General features: G+C 35.9%; 1 protein-coding gene across 1 annotated transcript in view; it reads left to right on the forward strand.

The window, feature by feature from the left end:
* Positions 1 to 26,799, forward strand: part of RhoU — a 257,739-nt gene that overhangs the window by 101,917 nt on the left and 129,023 nt on the right. Inside the window, 1 exon segment of the mRNA XM_067785031.1 lies at positions 1,507 to 3,196. Within this exon segment, the coding sequence (XP_067641132.1) occupies positions 1,880 to 3,196 (1,317 nt within the window). The 5' untranslated portion in view covers positions 1,507 to 1,879.

Consider the following 26,799-nt stretch of genomic DNA (forward strand, 5'->3'; position numbering starts at 1 on the left):
AGTTTTCGTTTTTAAGATTTTCAGCAGTAAGTTTAGATTTATTACTTTTGTCTAAACACCAGAAGTGTGAAAAAAATTCTGATTTTGGATTTATTAAACTTTTGTTGTTTGTTTAAAAACAATTTAGAGATTTTAGACTTGTTGTTCGGTTAAGTATGAAATTTAAGCAGAATTATATTGTGGCGAATATCAGCATTTTCGATACTTTATTATGGCGATGAGAGAGAAAACAGCTACACATACATGTACATAGCAATAAGCAGCGTATATTACTCAGCCACATACACACATATGCATGGAACGCAACAGTGAGAGCGCATTCGAGCTCAGATGTGACACATAATATGTGTAAACAGCAGCTAGGAGCGTAGAAATTATCACTCACACATACATCATATACGACGCATATACATATGTACATCCGTGGTCGGCAAAAATTAAAATGTAAGTGTATTGGTGAGAGCGGGAGCATAAGAATCCCAGTAGGAAATTAAAGTTAAAATTACAACATGCAGAGGATGCATTTATAGCAAAAATTTTGGAAAATTTAATTTTTGATTCAGAAATAGTTTGAAATATTATCAAGTCCCTCAAATATTGCAAAAATACAGACGATCGCTCGCTAAAAAAATCATTTTTCCGAATTTAATACATTTGCCGCAATCGGGGAAATATAAAATGTTTAAAATACATGGAGTTGACTTAAAAAATGAAATCATTAAGATGCATTGAAGTAAATTTTTCTTTACTATTTCGCTAAGTTTTTTAACATTCTATAGTATTTTTTTGCAGTGCTGAAGTTAATTTTTTTCGCTCAGAAAAAAAGGGAGTACAGAATGAAATTGTTACAACTTTTGTTAAAATAATTTAAAAAACTCATATTGCAGTGAAAATTTATTTAATATAACATACCCAAAAAGGTAAAAACCCAGCCCCAAACATGTTTTGAAGATGAGCTACATATAGAAAGGCCGTCATACAGTTGCGTTTCCCATTCGTAATATTTCTAACAGGGAACCTGAACATTTTTGCGACAGCTGTGCGCAGTGTTTATTCGTTGCTGTCTCGCTAACGACTGATGATAGAGAGTAAGAATATGTGTGAAGTAAATCTGGCTCAATTGAGCTATGGCCCGCCGACCACTGATGTACATAGAAAACAGAATTGAGGAATAAAAAGCAGCTATGGGATACAGAAACGATAAATAAATAAGCAAGTGTTCGAGACGGCTGTTGTAAATAAAGTACATTTTGCTATACAGAATATTTGAGTTATTTATTCGACAGTTTCGCGATTTGAACGATAAAAGGAAGTGCAGATTAATGAAGAATTTCGTAATTAGGAACAATACTAAAAAAAATAATTTGAACAAGTTTTTGGGGTAAACTCAAAGTTTAGCTGGGTATTTCTAATTTTCTGTTTATAAGAATGCACTTGCATACATATAAATTAAATTACATACCTTATTTTTGACTTGACATTTTTTTTCTTTCTTCTCTTTTGCAGCTGTCAACATAGTAACCAGTACTTGCTTTCAAACGGCAACGTGCTACAGTTATATAAAGAAATATTTACTAACTTACTAATAAAACAAAACCTGTGCACTGAATGTAATTCAGGTTTGTAAAGCGTCAAGAGAGAAGCGGATGCGAATGCCGCAAGCACGTAGAAAGGTGAAGGAGGAGACCGCTGACTGACTAGAGCGCCATTCAGACGAAATTGCAATTACTATTATAAACTGTGCAACACATTGAGTTTAATTGAAAACGTGCCTGTAACAGTCACATAACAAACTTTCTACTAAACGTAAAAGACAGGCAAACTATATTAGAAAACCAACAAAAGTTTCACGAATTTCATTCTCCTCCTTGCGGCAAATATGACTGTCAAGTTGACGAATTTTTTCAGTAGCAATGCGGCTTCCATATCGCATCCAACAACGACGCCAAGCACGACAATGACAGGAGCGCTAGCGCCACCCACACCACCTATTACACACGCCACCGCCGCCACTACCGCCATTACAGGTAGCTATCACCTTCATCAACAGCAACCACAACAATTACAGCAACAATCTTATAAGCCGTATTTAGTTGGTCACGTAGATGTTGAAACCGTTGACGATGATGGTGATTTGTATGATGATGACAACATGTCACTATATTCGAATGCGACAAGCGCCAGCGGTATTATGACGCAGCGCGGTCATTCATGCAACAATTCACAGCGACCGTTGTTAGGCGAAAGAAAGCCGCCGAAAATGTTGTTGTTGAGCAATAATAATGGAACAAAGAAAAATAAAAAATTGACAGCATCATCATCGTCGTCGTCGTCTGCGAATGGAATTAATCAACCACAACGTCACTTGCTACACAAGCAGCGGCAACAAGGAAAACCACAAATGCTACAGCAATCGAAATCGTATATATCACCCTATGTGCAGCAACAGAAACGTGATAGCGCTAAGGGATTGCATGGCTTTAATGATTTCGATATTTTGTCACAGCAATATACAGAGCATTTGCGCAGTAGTCCACATATAGGTTATCCTTATGGTAGTCCCCCCTCACCGACAGCGAAGTCAAATGATTTTGTGTTCGATACGTTGATAATGCCACAGAAAAGGCAGCAGCAGCAGCAACAGCCACAACAACAACAAAGCTCAAGCCAACAAATAGTTGAAAATGACATTATTGACACGGATTACTCTTATTACGCGCGCACCACAGGCAATGGCAATGCTAGCAACAACAGCAGCAGTGGTAGTGGTAGTGGTAGCGCCAGTGTTGGCAGCTTAGGTCATATGACCACCAATAATAATGCTACACCCCCATATCAATATATTGGCAAGCCATCACGTTTTGAAGATGATTTTTGTACAAGACGTAATGCTTCATTTGCAGCACCACAAAATGCGCCGACATTGCAGCAGTCACAGCAACAGCAGCCTTTGGCTACAGCAGAAGATTCTTGGTTAGCTGCGGACGATATTGGTGGTCCTTTTATATTTGGTGGTGTGCCGCATGAACGATTCTCTCAAGATCAATTGAATGGCGACAATATGCGACAGCAACAACAAACGCTACCACTGCAAAGAGATTCCAATAATTCACTATTGGCGTTGACCGCCAAGTCTACGAACTCTGCGTTAGACGTGTCAGGCAAATACTCACCCTACATTGCCCAAGTAATTGTGGTAAGTGGAGTAATTTGTTGTTGTATTTGTATTGTATTGTATTGCATTATTGAGTAATGTACAAGCATGTGCGGTTGATTTTGTGTGTGTGTGTAAATAAGTAATTTAAGCTGAAGTGCATCAAATTACACTATCGTAACCGCAACATCTTTTCGGCGTCAACAACTGTGACTGTGCAGGATTATGAACAGATAGAAGAAACGCTTAAGGGAATTTTATTGTAGAATAATAATTTTTGAGATTTTTTAAGTGTGATAAGAACAAGTAAAACATTGTTAGAAAGGGACAAGGTAAATACTTTAAATAATGTAAATATTGAAGGTAGTATCTTAAAAAACTGCTGACCCTATGAAGGCATTTTTATACCCAGCTTTGATATATCTTTACCAAGTTTGGCATATTGGCTTAACCGAACCCATAGTAGAAGGGTATTGAAAAAAAGGTGAATTCGAACAATAACCACACCACACTTTTTTGGTATCAAAATGTGATAATTGATTTCCAAAGACCAATAAACTGGTGAAACTTGATATGTGGGCTCATCTTATAACGAAACATAAATATTTGACAAAATATTAGAAAGTTCTACAAGCCGTAAATTAATCGTTGAAGATATCATGTTAGGAAATCAACCAAATCGGTCTCCCAAACCACGCTCACTTAAAAACATGGATATCTGAATTTCGAAAAATAGAAAAATTGGGCTGATTTTAAGGCTAGCTTAGATTGAACTAGCCGGTCAATAAAGACCTCACATAGATTGAATGTAACCATAGTGTTACCAGAATTTGTTTTGACGACCAAATGGAAGAACCCCAATCTTCTTGTTTTATACTACAATTTTTCTATAAACTAGCTTAATTGCTGTCTCGAGATCTGGTAACTCGGCCGCCCCCTATAGCTGGAGCCTTCGCCTGGCGAACGCAGCACACGAACACAAAACGTTCTGAACCGTTTCTCACTGCAGCTTGCACTTCCTACATCTGTTGTTACAGTTCAGTAGTATGCCCATCGTTAGCGTAAATTCTTCTTTCTGCAGATATACATATGAGCCACTTTGTGAGTCTAATATCGTAGGATAGATCATGTGAAAATCTTAGAGATTTCGCAACCCCGCGCTTCTCTCCATTCTGTCCTGCTTGATGCAACGCCTGTCTGTTTTTGATACCTCTCAAACGAATTAGGATATCTACCGTAGATTCAGCAAGTGCTGCACCCTCCTTTGTAAACTCATTGGCCCTTTTGTTACCTTCTATCCCTTTTTGATTGGTAGCCCAGTATAGGTGCTTCTTTCTTCGTTCAATGCTTCTTTGCATTCCAGAATACTTCTTGATGAAGTACCGTGTAAAATTGTTGCCTTAATCGTCGCCTGACTATCAATGTATATATTGACGCGAGTGCAGTTTAAAAACACTTCCTCCAGAGTTTCCGCCTGCAAACCCCTGCAGTAATATGGCAGCCCGTAGAATCTACTTCTAAATCAACGCAGTAAACAGCAGCCCAACCGCTTCTGGCTGATTTAAGGCAAAGACAACATTTTTGGTAAAATTTAGAAAAACGGGCCTGATCCCTCCTCTTTTTTAGTTAGCCTTGCTATTATGCTATTAGTGCAATAAATGGAGAAATGTTAACGAAATTTGGGAAATGCATTATTTTATGGCAATAATTGTTTCTTGTAGAAATGAGCGATATCGTTGGAAACCATACCCTACGTTTTATACCTATCCTTCTGTCTGTGCGTCCGTCCCTATATTATAGCGAAAACTTTTGCCAAACCACTGTCCCTATCAAATTTAGTACACGGGCTCATTTGAGCTCAGAATATATTTATTTTGGTCGAAATCGATAATTCTCACACCTACTTTTTCGATATCGAAAATTTCTAAAAATGGGTCAAAGCATTAACAAATACAGTCAAATTGATGAAACTTAGCGAGTGCATTAACTTTGTAAAATTTTTGGGAAATCGGAGTGGCACCGCTAATATTTAGCAGAAGAAAATTTAAAGATTTTGTCAGCTGTACACAGAAGCCGTTGGTATTACTTTGTAAATTTTGCAGAATTATGGTCCTTGGTATTATAATCTGACAAAAATTCGTTAATGACCACGCCCACTTTTTTTTAAAAAATGTTGCTCAAAATTTTATCCATCACATCGTTGAAAATCACCGTCAGCTCCGTAAGTATTGGGAAGGACCTCTACGATTTTTCGAGCTATTCGAAACCTACGAGGCTTCAGACAACGCAACTCCCTTTCATGCGATTTCTTTAAAATAATACTGGAAAAGATAATTCTAGCAGCAGGACTAAACCGTGATGGTACTGATGATATTGATATTATTGTCCTGAGCAAATGTGTGCTCTGGGTTAGATAAAAAAGTACAAAAAGTGGATTTTGTGGTAAATTAGGAAAGAAGAAACCGATGCATTTGTGCCTTGGCAACCACGTCACTGTTGACGGACTGGTGAAGGATTTCGTATTTTTGCGAACCAGCATACCTACAAAAACGAAGTTATATTAGAAATTAAACGGAGAATAACTCTTGCCAACAAATGCTACTTTGGACTGAGTAGACAATTGAAAAGTAAAGTCCTATTTCGACGAACAAAAAATACGCTCTACAAGTCGCTCATTATACCTGTGCTGATATATGGCTCGAAATCATGGACGGTGTCGAAAGAAGATGGGATGGAGTGTTCGAGGGAAAAGTTCTACGGATAATTTTTTGCTCTATACGTGATGCGGACGACGAGTATCGAAGGAGGCACATATAATGATGAGCCGTATAAGCTTTATGCAGATATGAAGTGTTACGAAACGACCAAAATCGCTTAGGCGGTTAAGCGCCAATAAATGATGATGGTTATAAGTAGTATATTTCAGTCTTTAGCTGCTGCCGTCATGTGATGGTAGCGTGCTCGGCCTACCACACCGACGATTCTTGGTTCACGCCCCGAACAAAGCATCGTCAAAATTTGAGAAATAAGTTCTTTCAATTAGAAGAAAAGTTTTCTAAGTGGGGTCGCCCTTCGGTAGTGTTTGGCAAACACTCCGAGTGTATATCTGCTCAGTGAAAACTCGTCTGCTATGCAGATGCCGTTCGGAGTCGGCATTAAACAAGTATATCACGTCCCGTCAATTTGTAAGAGAAATTAAAAGGAGCACGACGCAAATTGGAAGAGAAGATCGGAGGTTATTGCGCCTGACGCACACACACAAATGTATATATATATCATTTACTTCATGTTTGTGACATTTCCCTTTCAATGTATTCTTAATATATATACATGTGAGAGTACATGGTTATATCATAGCTGTATAAACTTGAATCCCGCACGAACCTTAACTTCCTTTCTTATTTGTTGTAATGTCGCGATTATTCTGGGATATTCCCGGGGTAAATTTGTTTTTTTTTCGGGATTGTTTTAGGTATTAGTTTCAGATTATTGTGGGAATATGTTATTATACATCGAGATTTGTTTAGGACTATATTGAGATCATTGTGTTATAATATTGGGATTATTTTGGAATCATATTGCCAGGGTTCGGCAAAATTGATTTACAAACATGAAAAGTTATAGTGCTGCTATTGGTATTTCATTGTTATCAGCATGTTATTATTTTGTTATCGACTTGTTATCGATAACTATCGAAAAGTTTATGGTTAAATTCCGCCAAAATATCGTCATATTGTCGGTTTATTTTCGATTTGTTATCGAAAATTTATCCATTAAAAGTCAAATAAAAATAAATATAAAAATAGAAATTAAAATTGAAATTTAAATTATTATTAAAACTAAGATAAAAAATTAAATTAAAATTAAAATTAGGATTGAAACTAAAGTTGAAATTAAGACCAAAAATTAAAAAAAAAGTATTAAAAATTTGGATTAAAGTAGAATATAAAATTAATTTAAATTAAAACTAAAAGTCAAATTAAAACTGTGTTAAAATTAATACTAAAATTTCGATCAAAATTAAAGTTAAAATTAAAACCAAAACTAAAGTTAACGTTAAAATCAAAATCAAAATTAATTTAAAATTAAGGGTTGAACTAAGATAAAAGCTAAAATTAAAATTAAAACTTAAGCTAAAACTTAAATTGAAACTTAAATAAAAATGAAAATCAAAACTAAAATAAATATTTTAATGTTAGATTAAAATTAAATTTAAAACAAAATTTAAAATTAGATAAAGAATTGAAATTGATATAAAAATTTTAATTAATATAAAAAAAAACCAAAATTGAAATTAAAATTAAAATTAAAATATAAATTAAAATTAAGATCAAAATTAGGTATTATTCTGTTTTATGAGCTCTAGGCCTGTTTTAAATAAAACAACTCCGTTTGTTGCTTATATGTGTTTAATTTCGATATTTCGATCTCAATCTGAGATCATAATCAGGAATCTTCCGCTGTGATGCAAAGTGTCTTTGCATCACAGCGGAAGATTCCTGATGATGATCTCAGATTGAGATCGAAATATCGAAATTAAACACATATAAGCAACAAACGGAGTTGTTTTATTTAAAACAGGCCTAGAGCTCATAAAACAGAATAATATATATATTTATTCATTAACGGCCAATAAACAAATTAATTAGATCAAAATTAGGATTACAAATGACTGTAGACTCATGACGGGTATTTTGACTGGACACTGCCTTCTGGCGTCACATGCCTTTAAATTAGGCTTGGTCAGTGATGTAGGAAGTGTGGGTTGGAGGAGGAAACGATCCAGTACGTTTTGTGCTCGTGCCCTACACTTGCCAGGCTAAGACTCCAGCTATTGGGAGTAATAGAGTTGTCAGATCTAGAACCAGCACGTGGCTTAAATCCTAGGAAGCTTCTAGTATTTGCCAAGAGGACGGAGTTATTTTATAACATAGGTCCTGATTTTTGATAGGGTTTTTCAGTTTGGTCGTTAAACAAACTTCTGGTAACACTACGGACTCAATCAGTCTATGTGAGGTCCTCATGGACCGGCCAGGATTAGAAATAAAATTAGAATTTGAGTAAAAATTAAAGTTACACTCAACATAAAAATTAGGAATAAAATTAAAATAGGAAAACAAAATTAAAATTAAAGTAAAAAATTAAAATTATAGAAAAACAACTAAAAATTAAATAAATAAAAATAAAAATTATAGTAAAAACTTTAATTAGAATAAATATCAACAATAGAATTGAAATTAAAATTAGTATCAAAATTAAAATTAAATTGAAATTTGAAAATAAGATTAGGATTTAAATTTGTATTAAAACTTAAATTAATAAAAAATTGAAAGTAGAAATAATGGCTCTCGCTCAAAAGGTACGTATAGCACCACCTGTATTTACCCATAGAAGACTCTGTGTAATATCCTCATATCTCTCAGTACCCCACTACCTTTGCTTGGCCTCCTAGTCTACTCTGATAACTGTCGTCAACGAGGGATATATTTTACAGCCTAAAATAGGCTTTGTTTTGTAGTGTTAATATACGTGTTGCTATCGAAATAATACCGATTTGTTATAGAAAAGTTATTTTATTTTTATAGACTTGTTAACAAAAAAAATATTTGCTATTAAAAACTATCGATTTTCCATCGAAAATGTATCGATTTGCTATGGAATAGTAGTCGAATTGTTATCGAAGTTTAAATGAGGCCCAATTGTTATCGATTTGTTGTGAAAGAATAGTCGATTCGCTATCGAAGTACTAGTGAAATCCAAAGGAAGACCTGATGATGCTCCAAATTGATGTCAACAGCTCAAGTTATCGTTACAGTTACAATAATTTCTATCGTTCATAAATTTACCTCTGCACCCTTCTATTCCTTTAAGAATCTCTTTGCTGTCGCAATTTTCTTTCCTTCTACCTGCACACACTTTCAACAGCAAACAATTAGTTCAGGTATCAAAATTAAGTACGTTTATTGATTTAAAATAAGCAACCATAGATGGCGAATTTAAAAACGTGATAATACTGGGAACTAAGAATATGCTTTTCAAACTTGTTGCATTCACGCCATCACATACTTATTTACAATGTAGAATCTTGCAGTCTTTTTTCAACAGCACATCCTCCTTTTTTACTTTGAATGCTGTTTAAGCATAAATTAAACTAATGAAGTGTTTGCTAGCTAGCTAACAGTATTTCTTTTGTTCTTTAAAGCCAACTACATATTTTCGTGTTGCATCCTTGCAAACAATCGTGCGATTAATCCTTAAGAGCTTAGTCTCCGATTGATCTCTTCTGTCTATAATTGGGCATAATTGATTACCCCCTTTCAGGTACAGTTGGGAATAGTCAGTTTGAAATCTATGTAGCTCATTTTAAGAAATATTAAAAAAAAATGGCAACGAATTGAATAAAATAAAAAAGATTACAGGTGATTGAATCAAATTATTTAAGAAAAATGCTGAGCCCTATACCGAACCTAAATTACTAGGACTTAACGACTTTGCGGGAGTTAGGGTAAATTTTTCGGAGAATGTTTTTAATTCCTTTTCGAAAAGCGGGCGAACAGCTTACATCAAATAAATTTGGTGGCTTGGCAAAGCCTTTGATTTTGTTTTTGCCATGAAAGTTTGTCAGCAAAAAAGTCATCTGCCTTAGCAAATGCTTATTTCAATATAAACCGGAAATGATACTAAAAAAATTTTAATTTTTTTATCTTTTTTTAAATAAATTATATCGAATAGTATCATTATACTACCATTGGGGTTAAAAATGCGACTGGTCCCTATTTGAGTCCATATTGAAACGAAAAGGGCTTAGTCTTCATATGTTCCCATATGGGTACAAGGGGGATTGGTGCTATCGATCAATTGGTCTCTTCATAAGACATGCTCAAACAAAAGGGAACAGTTCAACTCATATAAAGAGATCAAAAGTGGCATTGGTCGCATCCTAGACTAATCGCTTTTTTGCAGGGATACTTTGTGTATGTATGAGTTTATGAATGTATGTGTTTGTATGTTAGTATATGGGGATGTGTTCTTTTTAAGTCTGCGAGTTCATTTGCAAATGTAAATCTCCTTGTATAAATTTTTTTCTTCGCTTGGGCGTTCTTTGCGCACTCAAGTCAGTCGTTCAATTTGCTTTTTTTTCGCCATTTTTCTTTTACATTTCAATTCATTTGTTCATATTAATTACGCTTGACTTATCTAATTGGTGAAAGTGCACTTTTTCCTCATTTTTCGTAATGCTTTTTTTCGCGTTACCACTTTTTCATGTTCTTCTTTGTTGCTAGTCATTACTACTCCTGAAATACATTTACAAATAAGTTTAACGCCAATTAACCACAAATAGACAAACAGCTTTTGTAGTAATTAACATTAATGGTATCTACTTGTGGGTTGCTTTTTTGTGCAGTGATTTTTTGGGTTGGCGTTTTACTCAGGACTTTCCATTATAGGATGGTAGTTAACGTTCATGTCATAAATTATTTAGCTAAAAGTATAGCTATGCTATAATTAATTTTCATATATCTAGTATGAGTGTGAGAGCTAACCTAATATGGGACAGATTTTAACACCCAGCGTGTCTATTAATCACCGCTTATCAATTCGCCTATACATCAATGGGACGGTTCATTCAAATTGGACGTTGAAGCAGCCTACTGCCGTCAATGAAACCAAGCTAATCCTGTTCATTTACCCATATTCCGCGGTGCTGCCGTGAGGCATAACGCCACGGGGGAAAGGCAATTTAGTCGCGACTGCTTCTCATGCGCATTTCTCTGCGCCTGTCATGAAGGTCCAGCGCCCCTTCCTCGATTCTTCCCACCTTACTTGCCAACTAACTTATTTTCGTGACCTAGCACCTTTCTTGGCATCTTCAGATGGTCGGCCGATTCCAATGCCATACAGATGGGCTATTTCACTTGAAAGTAAATCTACTGGAACTTTTCGAGATAAAATCAAGAACTCGTCGTCGGACACCGTCCAATACGCACATGCTATTCCTGTAACTAGCCGTAATACGTTAGGCGGCTAGTATCTCTTTTTGGTACATCATTTTAGATCCGTACCATACTGGTGCTGTATATAATATTATCGAGCTGGTTACGTTGGATAATAATATAGTATATAACAAATACCTGAAGACGGGGATTTCGACGGAAGCTGTAGAGATAAACATCTAGAAGATTCGATGGGCATACCTGTGACCTCATTCATGTTTAATACTGTTCAGCACTTTCCACTTAACAGGTATAATGATTACTTTGCCCCCTGCACATGATTAAAAGCTCACATATTTGTATATCTAAATAAATCTGTGAATTAAAGCTCTCTAGAATGGGTGTCAGATGATACGACTACTATTGCAGCTGCAAATGTATTGAGTAGAAAGAAAGCAAGCAGCATCTACTGTGACATTATCCCGCACTAAGTGAAAGACGGTGAGTTACTCCCGCCCAACGAGTACCCAATTCGTTATATACCTAAAATGCGGAGAGTCAATTCCTCTAACTGTAACCGCAAATATTTCTACGGCGTTTTATATTGGACTGTTTGCCCCACCCGCATGAACGTCGGTTATTATAGCACCTCTCTGAAGTTGGCAAGACAACTTTTACGTGGAAAAAAATTACCTATTGGGAAAATTGCCGTGAACTTGCCGTAATTTATCCGTGAAACAAACAAATTTGCCGTGGCCATATTTTAGAAAATACAGGGTGGCACGCCAACTTCACGTGAAATTAGCGTGCCACTTTTCGAAAACCACCTTAGACACCAGTTAGAAAAATAATTCTTGCACCTGAATTTGCCGTAAATTTGCCGTGAATTTTTCGTGAAACAAAGACCAGCTAGGAAAATAATTCTTGCACACGAATTTGCCGCAAATTTGCCGTAGATAAGTGGCCTATTTTATAAATTCGAAAAAAAAATTCAAATTTTTTTTATGGTACACCGCCAACTTCACGTGAAGTTAGCGTGCCACCCTCAGAAAACCACCTTAGAGGCCAGCTAGGAAAATAATTCTTGCGCACGAATTTGCCGTAGATAAGTGACATATTTTATAAATTCGAAAAAGAAAATTCAAATTTTTTTTATGGTGCACCGCCAACTTCACGTGTAGTTAGCGTGCCACTTTCCGAAAACCACCTTAGACACCAGTTAGGAAAATAATTCTTTCACGTGAAGTTAGTGTGCCACCCTGTATTTCCTAAATTATGGCCACGGCAAATTTTTTTGTTTCAGGGATAAATTACGGCAAATTCACGGCAATTTTCCCAATAGGTAATTTTTTTCCACGTAAAAGTTGTCTTGCCAACTTCAGAGAGGTTATTATAGAATCGCAGTGCTCTCTTCTATTTTCCGACGGTCGATGCGAAAACTTTGAATCACATGTTCAGTCGGTGCTACGAACAACAATCCTAACTTATCCAAAACATCCAGTATCTCTGTACATATCTACGCCTAGTCGGTAATTTAGTCTATCTATATGATTTAATTTGACCTCGTCAAGCGTTCTGCGCTATATTATCTTGATAACTTGTCCCAGCGAGAGGGAGGTTGGTAGTGAAAATTAAAAACATTTGTGATTCCAAAGTAGAGTTACGAATCAGTACCCTTGGCCTTAGTCACTTGAATCATGTAGGGACCAAATTGAAATTGTTTCCGCGATCTTTTCAACATTTTATTCAGGAAACTATTTCGAAGCGATTTCGCGATATTTGTGACCCAATTTTGGAATATCTCAGAACCCTTTCGGAGTTATTTCTGAACTATACCGAGAGTGCTTTCTGGATTATATCGGAATCGTTCTCACAATCATTTATAGGCCTTTCGGGAATATTTCGGGGTCATTTTGGGATCACTTCAGAGCAATAGTTTAAGAATAATTTCAGGACGGCTCCCGAACGATTCCAGAATAACTTGGAAATTGCTTTCTGCAACACTTTGGGAATAATTCGATATCGTTTCGAAACACTTTCGTTATTGTTTTGGGGACAATTTCGTTATTGGTTTGGTGATAGAATTTGAGTTGTTTTGGAAAATAACTTTAAAGAAACCGTTCCGGGATGGTTCTCGATCTCTTCTAAAATCTTTTCCGGAACTGTTATTGTTGTTGTATGACGCGCTCCGTCCGACCATCTCTATTTAGTATGACTGCATTGAGTCTTCTAGACCATCCCATCCCACAACCTACTTCCATGGGCAACTTGGAGTCGCCAGAGCCTTTGTGCTAAATATGTGCTTGGTTCATGAATTTTTTTTACTAAATTCCGCACCGCTAAGTGAGGCTGAAAAGCTTTGTATTGTGCTTATCAACCGTTAAATCACTGCTCTCGAGACTGTTTTCAAAAATAATGGCGATATTATTAGGAGGTAGTTCCGAAACAGTCCAGAAATTATCGCGAATATAGCCCCCAAGTACTTTCGGGAATATTTCGGGATTGTTTTCACTACTATCTTTTGAATTGTTTCTATATAGTATCCTCGGTATAATTTTAGGACTGCTTCGGATTTTTTTAGAATCATGTCGATACTCTTTCGGGGTCAGTCCATATGAACTGTTATTTTTTTAATCTTTGCAGCTCTAAGTCCATTCGACATTTGTTTGTTTTGTGAGCACGTCAGATTGAGGCAAAGCATTGTTTGCAAAAGTGGGTAAGGCACAACCTGTAACGGATGTAGCTGAGGTTAAAGCCTGGCATTTCAGAATTTTATATCGCGAAGCGGTACACCTTCAGAGGTAAAGATAACTCACGCTGAAGTAAGCTCAGTCAGCGAGGTACCTATTTAACATATGTAGTTGTAATAGATTGAGTATTTCCCTTTTTCTCTCTATTAACTATCACTGCCTTCCAGGGGCGTAGCCAGAAAATCGCCTTGGGGGGATTCAAAAAAAAATTTTTTTTTCAGTTAAATAAATAAAAAAAAAACGTTGTCTTTAGCTTTAACATTAAAGTACGTGTATTTAGAAAATGACATGTAAAAGGTTACATTAAAAACTCAAGCGCATGCGGCGGCTTTTCTTTGCCATTTCATCTAAAACTTCATCGACGGTAATAATTTGATCACGGTGTAGGCTTAGTGATGCACAGCCATTCAATATATTTTTACTGACCACTGATCGAAACTGATCGAATAGAAAAAAATTGTATTTAAAAAAGTCATATCTACACCGAAAAAACACTAATGTGTTTTTTACATTTTAAAATGTGAAAAACACATTACTTTTTCATTTATCAAATAATTTGAATTTTACATTTTTGAAATTTGTTTTTGACATGAAAAAAAAAATGTAGATATTACATTATAATAATGTGATTTCCATATGGAAAATAATATCAAATTTGCATTATATTTCAAAATAGGAAATGTGTACTTAAAAAAAATGCTGTAAATTTAACATTATTTAAATGTTAAAAATATTTGCCTTTCCATTCCGATGAATGTAATCGCGGTTGAGGCAAAAGAGCAAATGCCTGAATTGATTATATTCACGCAGGCAATAAGTTGGTTTATTTTAAATTAATGTCGAGTATGTTCATTTAGGCAATTTGGATCATTGAAAACGATCATGTTGACGAATGTAATCGAACGTTGTTGTGTTCCATTTTTGCTGTTCTCTGATATGTACGTAGATGGTCGTTAGGCAAATTTACAAGGAAACTTCTTTAAGAAATTATAGTAAAAGTTAACATGTACATTTGTATATTTAATAAATTGCAGAATTATTATGAAACAGAATATGATTAAGTGTTCACTTCGTACATACATACGCTTGCATATTAAAAATATAATATCACCAACAAAGTAAATACGTAGCAGAATTATAAAGGAATTTATTAACACAGACATAAACACATGAAATATTTGAATTTTATCGACCTAAGAAATCAAATGATCCCGAGGCAAGGGGGGTTTAAACCCCCAAAACCCTCCCGTCGCTACGCCCGTGCTGCCTTTGCTTCTTCGTGTTGCACAACACCAGCTGTTTGCCTGCCCGCTTGTGTTGATACAACTAGATAACTGTCAGCTAAATGTCTGACTAACTGACGTTTTGTTACTTTTCATTCGATGCAAGGAACGAGAATACAAAGCTACCAATCACATACATAAAAGAACACGGCCTAAGCTTAACGATACAACCTGTTGGCACTTTACTTTAGTACAACAAATCAACAACCAACCAACTTTAAGTTAGCCAACAGTCAACCAACCGACTACAGCTAATGGCCATTCATTTTGGCGAATGCGTATTTACGCCAACAGCTTTCAACGCCTAATTGACGTCGGCGGCTGTGGCAGCAATGCACGCAAGTGGCAATCACTATCCTACAGCTAGTTGTAAATAGTAAAAAATTACGTGCTTTACTTGCAACACACACAAATACACACTTGCAACTTACTTGCCAGCTTATCGACTTACTGGCTACTTTTTAATCATTTTGTTGTATTTTTTTTCCAAAGTGTAGACAACAACAAATACTCTTAAGCAGGGAGTAGCAGCTGTACTTGCTCGTGGCAATCCCTCGCTTATTTGTAGTTAATTCGCTTAATGCAACAGATAAATGAAAATGTTGCAACATAAAATGCTCGTAATAATAGTGGAGTAAATGTGTGCTTTTTTATGGCCGTCACCATTTTGTAGTATAATAAGTAAAGTAAAATGTTTGTATATTTGTTGTTTGTGTCTCGGGGTATCCGGGTCTACGTTTTGGCCTATATCTCGAGACCCAAGACACCCAGCGGTATAAAAAATTATCTGTAGTAAAGCACACATCAACAGCCTCAATTTGATATCCATATTGTATAAACACATTCTAGGGGTGCCCGGGTCCACGTTTTGGCCTATATCTCGAGACCCTAGTCACCAGTAGGCATGAAAACTACCCTGTACTAAGGCACTCATCAACAGCTTTCATTTGATATCCATATTGTGTAAACACATTCTAGGGGTGCCCGGGTCCACGTTTTGGCCTATATCTAGAGACCCTAGTCACCAATAGGTATGAAAACTACCCTGTACTAAAGCACTCATCAACAGCCTTCATTTGATATCCATATTGTGTAAACACATTCTAGGGGTGCCCGGGTCCACGTTTTGGCCTATATATCTCGAGACGCTAGTCGCCAATAGGTATGAAAACTACCCTGTACTAAAGCACTTATCAACAGCATTCATTTGATATCCATATTGTATAAACACATTCTAGGGGTACCCGGGTCTACGTTTTGGCCTATATCTCGAGACCCTAGTCACCGATAGGTATGAAAACAACACTGTACTAAAGAACTCATCAACAGCTTTCATTTGATATCCATATTGTATAAACACATTCTAGGGGTTTTGGCCTAAATCTCGAGACCCTAGTCACCAATATGTATCCTGGTCCACTTCCCGGAAGCAAATTTATCCGACATTTTATTCTAGATATAACGCTATCTACATACCAAATTTCAGGCACATCGAGCCATATATACGATAGTTTAGAATAAATCGGTCCCTGGTCCACTTCCCGGAAAAAAACTCTCCGGGTTCCTACTAAGTTATGCTGAAAATTTGAATAAAATCGGCGTGGTAGTTTTGGAGTCCATAAGCCTCATACAAACATACAAACATACATACAGCCTATTTTATATAGATATATAGATGAGGATTGGTATAGGCCAGGCGAACTGATGGTAAACTTAAGACAGCATGAGTCTAACTTCATAGCGGCCAGATTGCTTAATTTAAAAAATATCATCGAATCCCTTAGAACTCACTCACTTTTTCGCCAAGATGTCCCGCAGAAAGAGATATTTTGCCATGCCAATGACCGATGACAATGCATTAATTTGATGGTGAGGTGACATAAGGCCAACGGACATAAGGTCAATTGACGTTATTTGGATTGGCCAAAGGTTAATTGAAACTTTGCACACATATCAAGGATACGATGACAATGCAATAATTTGAAGGTGGGGTGAGATAAGTTCACAGGACATAAAGTCAACTGAACTTATGACCACTTCAAATATCAAAAGTATAATTTTTAAATTTTGCACACGTATTAAAGACCGATGACATTGCAGTAATTTTTTGGTGGGGTGACATAAGATCAACCGACATAAGGTCAGTTATCCTTATGACCACTTCAAAGAGGTCAAAAGGGCAATTCATCTTATGGCCATTTGAATTTATTTAAAGTGTTCATAGTGCCAATTAAGTTTAGGGCCCTTCATAATTTGGTGTAGGAGCCATTTAGGAAATTTCCGTTTGACAATAACCAAATTTTTACTGAAGTGTGACGAACACAAAAGCAAACGCGGGATCAACTTTATGTTAATTTGCAATAGCTTTTTTCCTCGATTTCCCATCGTAGTCAAATGAGAATATTGGAAAATCAGCGCCGCGGAATACTTACTTACTTACTAAATTGGCGCTTAACCGTCTAAACGGTTATGGCCGTCCAACAAGGCGCGCCAATCGTTCCTTCGCTCCACCAACCGGCGCCAATTGGTCACACCAAGGGAGTTTAAATCGTTTTCCACCTGATCCTTCCAACGGAGTGGGGGCCGCCCTCTACCTCTGCTTCCATAGGCGGTATGTTGATGTCTGCGTATAACTCGTACAGCTCATCATTAAATCTTCTTCGGTACTCGCCATCGCCAACGCGTAGAGGTCCATAAATCTTTCGAAGAACTTTTCTCTCGAACACTCCCAAAGCCGCTGCATCTGCTGTTGTCATGGTCCATGCTTCTGCCCCATATAGCATGACGCGTACGATAAGTGACTTGTAGAGTATGATTTTCGTTCGCCGAGAAAGGACTTTACTTTTCAATTGCCTACCTAGTCCAAGGTATCATTTACCGGCAAGATTGATACTTCGCTGGATTTCAGTGCTGATGTTGTTGCTAGTGTTGATGCTGGTTCCCAAATAAACGAAGTCTTTTACTATTTCGAAATTATGGCTGCCAACAGTAGCATGGTTGCCAAGGCGCATATGCGCTGACTCTTTGCTCGATGACAGCAGGTACTTCGTTTTGTCCTCATTCACCATCAAACCCATTTTTACCGCTTCTTTTTCCAGTTTGGAGTAAGCAGAACTAACAGCGAGGGTGTTTAGGCCGATGATATCAATGTCATCAGCATATGCCAGTAATTGCACGCTTGTATAGTATATTGTTCCAGTGCGGTTAAGTTCTGCAGCTAGTATAATTTTCTCCAGCATCGAATTAAAGAAATTGCACGATAGGGGGTCACCCTGTCTGAAACCTCGTTTAGTTTCGAACGGCTCGGAGAGGTCCTTCCCAATTCTGACTGAGCTGATGGTGTTGCTCAACGTCATTTTGCACAGCCGTATAAGTTTTGCGGGGAAACCAAATTCAGACATAGAGGCATATAGGCAGCTCCTTTTCGTGCTGTCGAAGGCGGCTTTAAAGTCGACGAAGAGGTGATGAGGTGATGCCGCGGAATAACATAAAATCTTCTTTTAGTTTTTTCAATCTATTATTTATTATTCTTCTTATTTTTCTTCTTCTTATACTTTCACACCTTCTTCTACTTTTCTTTTTCTTCCCTATCTTCTTTAGCCCTTTTCTTTCTATTACCTCTTTTCCTTTTTCTGTTTCACGTCTTCTAATAATCCAAATCTTTTCCTACTCCTTATTTTTCTATTTATTTTTCTACTCCTTTCTTTTTATTATTTTCTTTTTCCTTCTTCCTATTTTTTATGATTCTTCTTCTTACTATTATTATTTCTCTTCTTCTTCGCATTTTTCATCTTCTTCTACTCTTTCTTTCCTCCTTTTCGTCTTCTTCGTTTTCTTCTTCTCTTTCTTCTCATTCTCCTCTTCCTTTACTTATTCTTCAAAGAAGAAAATTCTCCATTGCCTTCTTCACTTTCCTCTTCCCCTTCTCCGTCGTTTTCTTTGCATGTTTGAAGTAACTGATTTCAGGAGATGGATCACTTCTTAAAAAAAAAATTATAAACTCTGACAGGTAACATATTTCTTAAATATGAGAAAAAATACAAACTAGTGGCAACGTTGTAAAAAATTCCGACCATCGATAAATTTTCAATAAATATCTCACAATTTTTCGATATTAAATCGATATAATTTTGATATAAAATATATAATTTTGCGATATAAAATAATTAACTTATCGAAAACAAATCAATAACCCTTTTATAGCAAATCGATAAAAAATTAGAAGGTAACTTGGCAACCCTACCTTGCAAACATCCATAGAAAAATTTGTATTGAAATATGGCGGGAAGTTTCTTCAATTCATTCCAGTAGGTACTAAGGAAAAATTCCATCCTAAAATTAAGAACAAAAAAGCTGAAGCAAAGTTGGTAACACTGTTTAAAGGACTGCTTTTATTATAAAGGTCTAGACAGATATTTTAACCTATAGCCTCTATGTATATGATCGATGTAAAGAAGAACTTCTATATACCCAGTCAGGTATGTCTTGTTTTTAACAATTTACAACAAAATAAAGTTCACTTTAAACTAATTTCTCGTATATATATCACTTGTTTGCACAAAGACAGTGTATTATAACTCCATTTGGAAATACTACCAATTGTATAAATAAATTAAAAGTCATGGAAACTCATTGACTGACGCCGCATGATGGATGTAATGCAGTTCCTATGTACTCAATGAACTCTCAAATTTGTATTGTATAAGAATTCATGCCAATTTGTTTGTTTAATCAAATGACAGTTCCAAGTTAATCATGCAATACAAAAGTGTAAATATATATATAGCATGTTTGATGTTTGTACCATGAATGATATACATATATATAAATGTAAACAGTCACGAGCTCCCAAGTAGTTGCCATCAAAACGCTTACATATAACATGAATGAAAATGCACTAAGATATTTATTTAGTTGCCACATACAAGCGTCTAAATGCAAACAGGTAACAGCTGATTTGGGTTTAGTCTATTATAGGTACAAGTTAAATGTAAAGTGCTTCAGACGGCGAAGTGTATGTATGTATATTAGACTGGGTCGATTTGAATGGACAAAATTAAACCGATATCGGGCCATCAATTTTTCGATAGGATTTGGGCTCATGAAAAAAGTTCCACTACGCATACCCAACGCCAATGTTTTTACAACAGTTTTTTGAAAAAAAAAAAAATATTTTTTGGGTTTTGGGGAGTGTTTTTGTCGAAAAATTGACCCTGTCGCCATTTTTTTTTCGCAGGCTTGAAAATTATTTTCTTGGGTATGCGTAGAGGAACTTTTTTTCTTGAGCCCAAATCCTACCGAAAAATCGATGGCCGGATATCGGTTAATAAATCGACCCAGTCTACTATGTAGTATGTATATAGTTGATGAATTAGGTGCATATAACACAACTAGATCTTAACACCAATCAATTTAAATAAAAGAAATTTGTGCCACAATTATGCCTACTTATGTGCAATAGCGTGCTCAAAGCCATATTTTTTCAGTATCAGCCTCCAAAGCGGTATTACAGCATACCTCACGCTGACGAGTTGTCAATAATAGGCCGATAACAAACAGGTAGCAGTCCGATAAGAATTCGATAACATTTCGATATCAAATGTATAAATTTTTGATAACAAATCGATAAATTTTCGCAAAATATTCGTTTTTTCGAAAACAAATTGATTATCAGATTAATTTTCGATATAAAATTTATAATATTTCGATAATAAATCGAAAATTTTTCGATAAAATATTGATAACTTTTTAATAATAACTTAATAACGGTTTGATAACAAATCGATAACTTTTGGTAATAAGCTCGCCGATGAAAATCGCTTTGTTATCTATAAAAAATTTATAAAACTTTGATAACAAATTGATAACTCGTCAATACCACATCGAAAGCAAACCTATACTTAACCGATAACTCATCGACAGCAACCCGGAAACACTTGATAACAAATGGATAGCACGCTTTTCCTCTCTGATTTCGCTCATATCAGTTCTACCATGTACATTATGCAAACATTTCGCTACAGTGTAGTGATTGACTTACGCTGTCATTCTTTTTTACTCAAACGTATCAATAACAATACATCAGAAAATTTAGTATCTTATGTTATAGAAATAGCCAGAGATTTTCCAATGTCATCTAAGAGAATTTTATACATATTTTCGTGAAAACTGTTTGGCAAGATTGAGAGCATCAATATCTTTTCGCAAATTTGGGAAAAAATGATTACATAAATAGTAAAAATAGTACCTTAATCAAACTTTAAAAACGTGTGCTTAAAGTATAGACCTCCATGATTTAGGCAAAACAAAAATGGCTCAGCAGTGTTGTCTTATACAAAGTACTGGGAAAAGACTACTACTTACTTGTCACTCAGAAAAAGTAGTTTAACAGGTTCTCTGTCCCATATAACAATATCCGTGAAGTGATATACGTTCAGCGGGTTTTTTCAAGATTCGTAATTACGTTGGAACAAATAGTGAAGGTATAAATAAGCTTTTTAAAGATAATAGTAAAAAAATATACAAAAATATTTGTTCTTATATGATCCATGAACGCACTCGAACAATTTTCACGATGTATGTTTTATGAATCAAAAGTTGTATGACAATAAAAATATCTTCAATATGCTTATATCTGGCCAAAACTACTAAAATCAAATCGAAGCTAGTGGATTCTCACCGCTGAGAATTTTAGAGAAGTGTTTATTTCTAATAATAATCGATCTGGTAGCTTAGAAAAGCACAGTTAAGTGGGAATGTCCGTTGGAAATATTTTTCATAGTGGAAATTATTAATTTACCAATATTTCAGTTCAGGATTTTTGTTAAATAAATAAAAAAGAAATTCCCTCAGGCACTAAATAAACCGATGAAGAAATTCGTAGGATGTTGGAAGTAAGCGATAGGGATTGTACTCCGATGCCTCAGAAAGCGAAGCAGAATAAATAAATGTGGTATCAAATGAAGTGCAAATTTTGGAGGATGATTTGATGGCAAATTCAAGTGGACCAGAAAAGGCGGATTCAGTGGTCGATTTTGAAGAAGTAGATGCTATAGGAGAACCAGAAGTACAACTGCTGTGGGAAGAGGATATTTTGCTTATTGGGCGGGAAATATTTACAGGGAAGTCAGGCGTCTTCTTTTACTGATAAAGTTTATTGACGAGTTTTTAGGTAGGTATTTGAAAATCACCTAATTATACTTAGCTGAGCAGAGCTCAAAGAGTATATTAATTTTGTTCTCATAACTGTCGAGATAGATAAAGACTTCTGTATACTAATCGAGATAGATAAAGACTTCTATATATCAAAATAATCTGAGCGAAAAAAGAAATTCATTTAGCCATGTTCGTCCGTCCGTCCGTCTGTCCATAAACACGATAAATTTAGTAAATTTTGAGGTAAAAATTAATAAAAAATAAATGTAAGGCGCGATAATCTCCGAAGAGATCTAAGGCCGAGCTTCTCTTCCAATTTGTGTCGTGCTCCTCTTGATTTTCCCTACAAATTGGCCGGACGGGACCTACATGTTTTATGCCGACTCCGAACGGCATCTGCTAGGCAGAAGAATTTTCACTGAGAGTTTTTCATGGCAGAAATATACTCTCAGCGCTTGCCAAACACTGCCGAGGGGCGACCCCGCTTAGAAAAATTTTCTTCTAATTGAAAAACCTTATTTCTAAAATTTTGATGGTGCTTTGCCCGGGGTGCGAACTCAGCGCATACGGTGTGGTAGGCGGAGCACGTTACCATCACACCACGGTGGCCGCCAATTGATTTTGAGGTATCTTAATGAAATTTGGTATGTAAGTTCCTGGGAACTCATCTCAGATTGCTATTTAAAAAACGAAATCGGACTATAACTACGCCCACTTTTTTGATATCGAAAATTTCGAAAAACGGAAAAGTGCGATAACTCATTACCAAAGACGGATAAAGCGATGAAACTTGGTAGGTGGGTTGACGAAGAATAGAAAATTAGTAAAATTTTGAACAAAGGGCGTGGTAATTTAAAAGTTTTGCAAGCTGTAATTTGACAGCGGAATATGTAATGTTCGTTTACACCCGAACTTAGCGTTCCTTACTTGTTTATACCCAGCTGTATTTGTACACAGGGTATTGTAACTTTGATTGGATAACGGTTGTTTGTACAGGTGTAAAGGAATCGATATTGATATAGACTTCCATATATCAATATCATCAGTATCGAAAAAAAACTTGATTGAGCCAAGTCCGTCCGTCCGCCTGCCCGTTAACACGATAACTTGAGTAAATATTGAGATATGTTCAACAAATTTGGTAAACGAGCTTTTCTGGACCCAGAATAGGTTGGTATTGAAAATGATTGAAATCGGATGATAACCACGTCTACTTTTTATATATATAACATTTTTGAAAACACAAAAGACCTGATTATTTAGTAAATAATACACCTAGAATGTTGAAATTTGACTAGTGGACTGATATTGAGACTCCTGATAAAAGTTTGAAAAAATTGTTTAAAATGGGCATGGCATCGCCCACTTGTGATAAAATCAATTTTACAAATATTATTAACCATAAATCAAAAATCGTTAAACTTATCGTAACAAAATTCGGCAGAGAGGTTGCCCTTACTAAAAGAAATGCTTTGAAGAAAAATTTACGAAATCGGTTGAGGACCACGCCCGCTTTTATACAAAAGATTTTTATAAGGGTCGTGTACGCATAAAATAAGCTATATCTTTGCAAAAAAGTGCTTTATATCAATGGTATTTCATTTCCCAAGTGGATTTATAACAATAAATAGGAAAAACTTCAAAATTTAAAAAATGGGCGTGGCACCGCCCCTTTTATGACAAAGCAATTTTCTGTAGCAGAAAATATTTCTAGAAAAAATGGACGAGATCGGTTAAAGACCACGTCCAATTTTATATAAAAGATTTTTGAAAGGGTCGTAGACCAAATTTAATAAGCTATATCTTAGCGAAAAAAGCTTTGTATCAATAGAAATTTACTTTCTAAACAAAGTTATAACATTAAGTTGGAAAACACTAAAATTTTTGAAAATAGGTGTGGCACCGCCCCTTTTATGACTAAACAATTTTCTATGTTTCGGGAGCCACAACTCGAAGAAAAATTAACGGATCGTAATGAAATCGTGTACACATATTTTCCTTATAGCAGAAAATATTTCAAGTAAAAATGAACGAAATCGGTTAAAGACCACAGCAACTTAGATATAAAACAAGTTTAAAAGGGTCGTAGACTAGAATAATAATCTATAACTTAGCAAAAAATAGGTTTGAATCAATGATATTTCACTTATCAAGTTTTATTGTAAGAAGAGAGGCGGAGACATTTTTTTTAAACGGGCGGTGCGACGTCTTATGTGGAAAAGTAATTTATCTGAAATGAAATGTACAATTGAAGCTCACGCTGAGTATGAGGTTACACCCGAACTTACGACACCTTTACTTGTCTAAGTTTACAGTTTACAAAGACTATACAGCCACGTCCCATACGAAAAACAGAAATAGCTCACCACGTCTAAGTTATTTCCTTAGTATAAAGTATATCAAAAGTTGTTCATATATCAGGTGTATGCACATGAAACCGGAATTTCTTTTATAAAAAAAAAACACATTTATTTCAAGAGAATTGTAACGAATATTTTACTCAAAGTAAGTGCCCCGCTAGCTTCACATTTTGACCACCTCTCAGGCAATTTGTGGATACCTCGCCGAAAAAAGTCTTCGTTTTTTAAAGGAAACCAATCATCGAGCAATTTTCCAACATTTTCGGAAGAACTGAAGCGCTGTACGCTAAGTGCGTGCCCCATCGATGCAAATAAGTCAATGTTGGATGGAGCCAAGTCTGGAGAGTAAGCGGGGTGGGGTAGCGGTTGCCAGCTGTACGACCCAACCAATTCTCGAGTCTGTTTTGTTCGGTGTGATGGTGCATTGTCATCTAGAAAAATCACTTTCTGGGCGTTTTTGGCGCAGAGCACGGTTCAAATTGGCCAATTGTTGTTGGTAGCGTTGACCATTAACGTTTCGCCTGGTTTTAGAAGCTCATACCAGATTACACCACGCTGATCCCAGAAAACACAGAGCATTGTCTTTTTTCCGAAGCGATTTGGTCTTGGGGACGATTGGATTTGGGATTCACAAGATAAATCCACTTTTCATCGCCAGTAACGATCCGATGCAAAAACGACTTTCTTTTTTGTCTGGCGAGCAGCATTTCACATCTTGTTTTCCGGTTTTCCTGCTGTCTGTCGTTCAGCCCATGTGCCACCCATCTTCCGGTTTTCATGATGTTTCCCATGGATTTAAAACGCCTGGAAATGGTCTTCTGGAACACATTTAGTTGTTCTGCGAGCTGTTTTTGCATCTGACTATAGTCTTCATCTAGCAAAGCCCGCAATTCGACGTCCTCGAATAATTTCGGCGGTTTTCCGCGGTCAGCGTTTCTCACATCAAAATTACCACTTTTAAACTTCTTGAACCACTCATTATACTGCGTACGACCAAGACCGTGCTCTCCGTAAGCTTGGACAAGCATTCGATGAGATTCTATCGCCGATTTACCCAAATGGAAGCAGAAAATTAATGCTCCCCGCAAACCGTTGTTTGAAGGCACATATTTCGACATTTTCAAGAGCGAAAAATACGATGTTGTATGAAACTTGAAATGTTTGGTATTGGATATTGTTGACAGATTATAAGAAGCCAACTAGCGCCAATAGTAAGTTTTGACTGTTCCTACAATTGTGCCTACTGACCGCTAGATGCCAATACCGGTTTCATATGCATACACCTGATATGATACATGAGCTGATCGGACACGGTACAAAATAGGTAATATGAATCATATTTGATTCTAATAAATAAAGTTCCTGCACACCATTACTATGAATGTTAGAAACAAAAGTGAAATATCAGAATTGGGAACTTCATGCAATACAATTTAATCGGAAATGAAACTTTTTGGCGCTATTTTATACAATATTCATAAATGTAATTAGTGCACGAGAACCATAGTTGGGGGTAGTGCACTAAATTTTGATTACATTACACTTTAATTAGCGTTACACTATATTGGAAAAATTTGAGTGCATCCAATTTTTTCTCCAGCTTTGTAATAGTGTTGCTTTACTGCAGTACGAGTTGAGTGAAAAAAATAATAATAATAAATCGAAGTTTTGTGTGCCAACACTCAAATGAGTAAGAAAAAATATTTGTGCACTAAGCTGAAGCTGAAAAAATTTTCACTAAAATTTAAATGCTGTTAGTGAAAAAATTATTACCTTCAGCTTAGTGCACAAATATTTTTTTTCACTCATTTGAGTGAGCTGGGGGAGGCTAATATTTTTTTCATTCAACTATGAGTGAAGCCTGCTGCATTATTGCACTGCCCCCAACTCTGACTGAGGTGCAAAATAATTAAAGAGTAAATTTGATACTCTGAAAAAGCAGCAGCATAAAGCTCAGAAAGCGAATCAAATGCAATAAACTAAAACAAACAACTAAAAACAATAAAAATAAAACCTAAATTGGAGAAAATTGCGCTTCAACTAAATTCATGACTAACAAAAAGCGAAAAAAGCATGAAAATAATAAACGTAGCTAACTTGTTGACCCAAATTGTGTGCGCGTATTTAAATTCAATGCATAGAAAAAACACGCAAATTTTAGTA

The sequence above is a fragment of the Eurosta solidaginis genome, chromosome 4 (assembly GCF_040869045.1).
Source record: "Eurosta solidaginis isolate ZX-2024a chromosome 4, ASM4086904v1, whole genome shotgun sequence".
In the NCBI taxonomy this organism is placed as follows: Eukaryota; Metazoa; Arthropoda; class Insecta; order Diptera; family Tephritidae; genus Eurosta; species Eurosta solidaginis.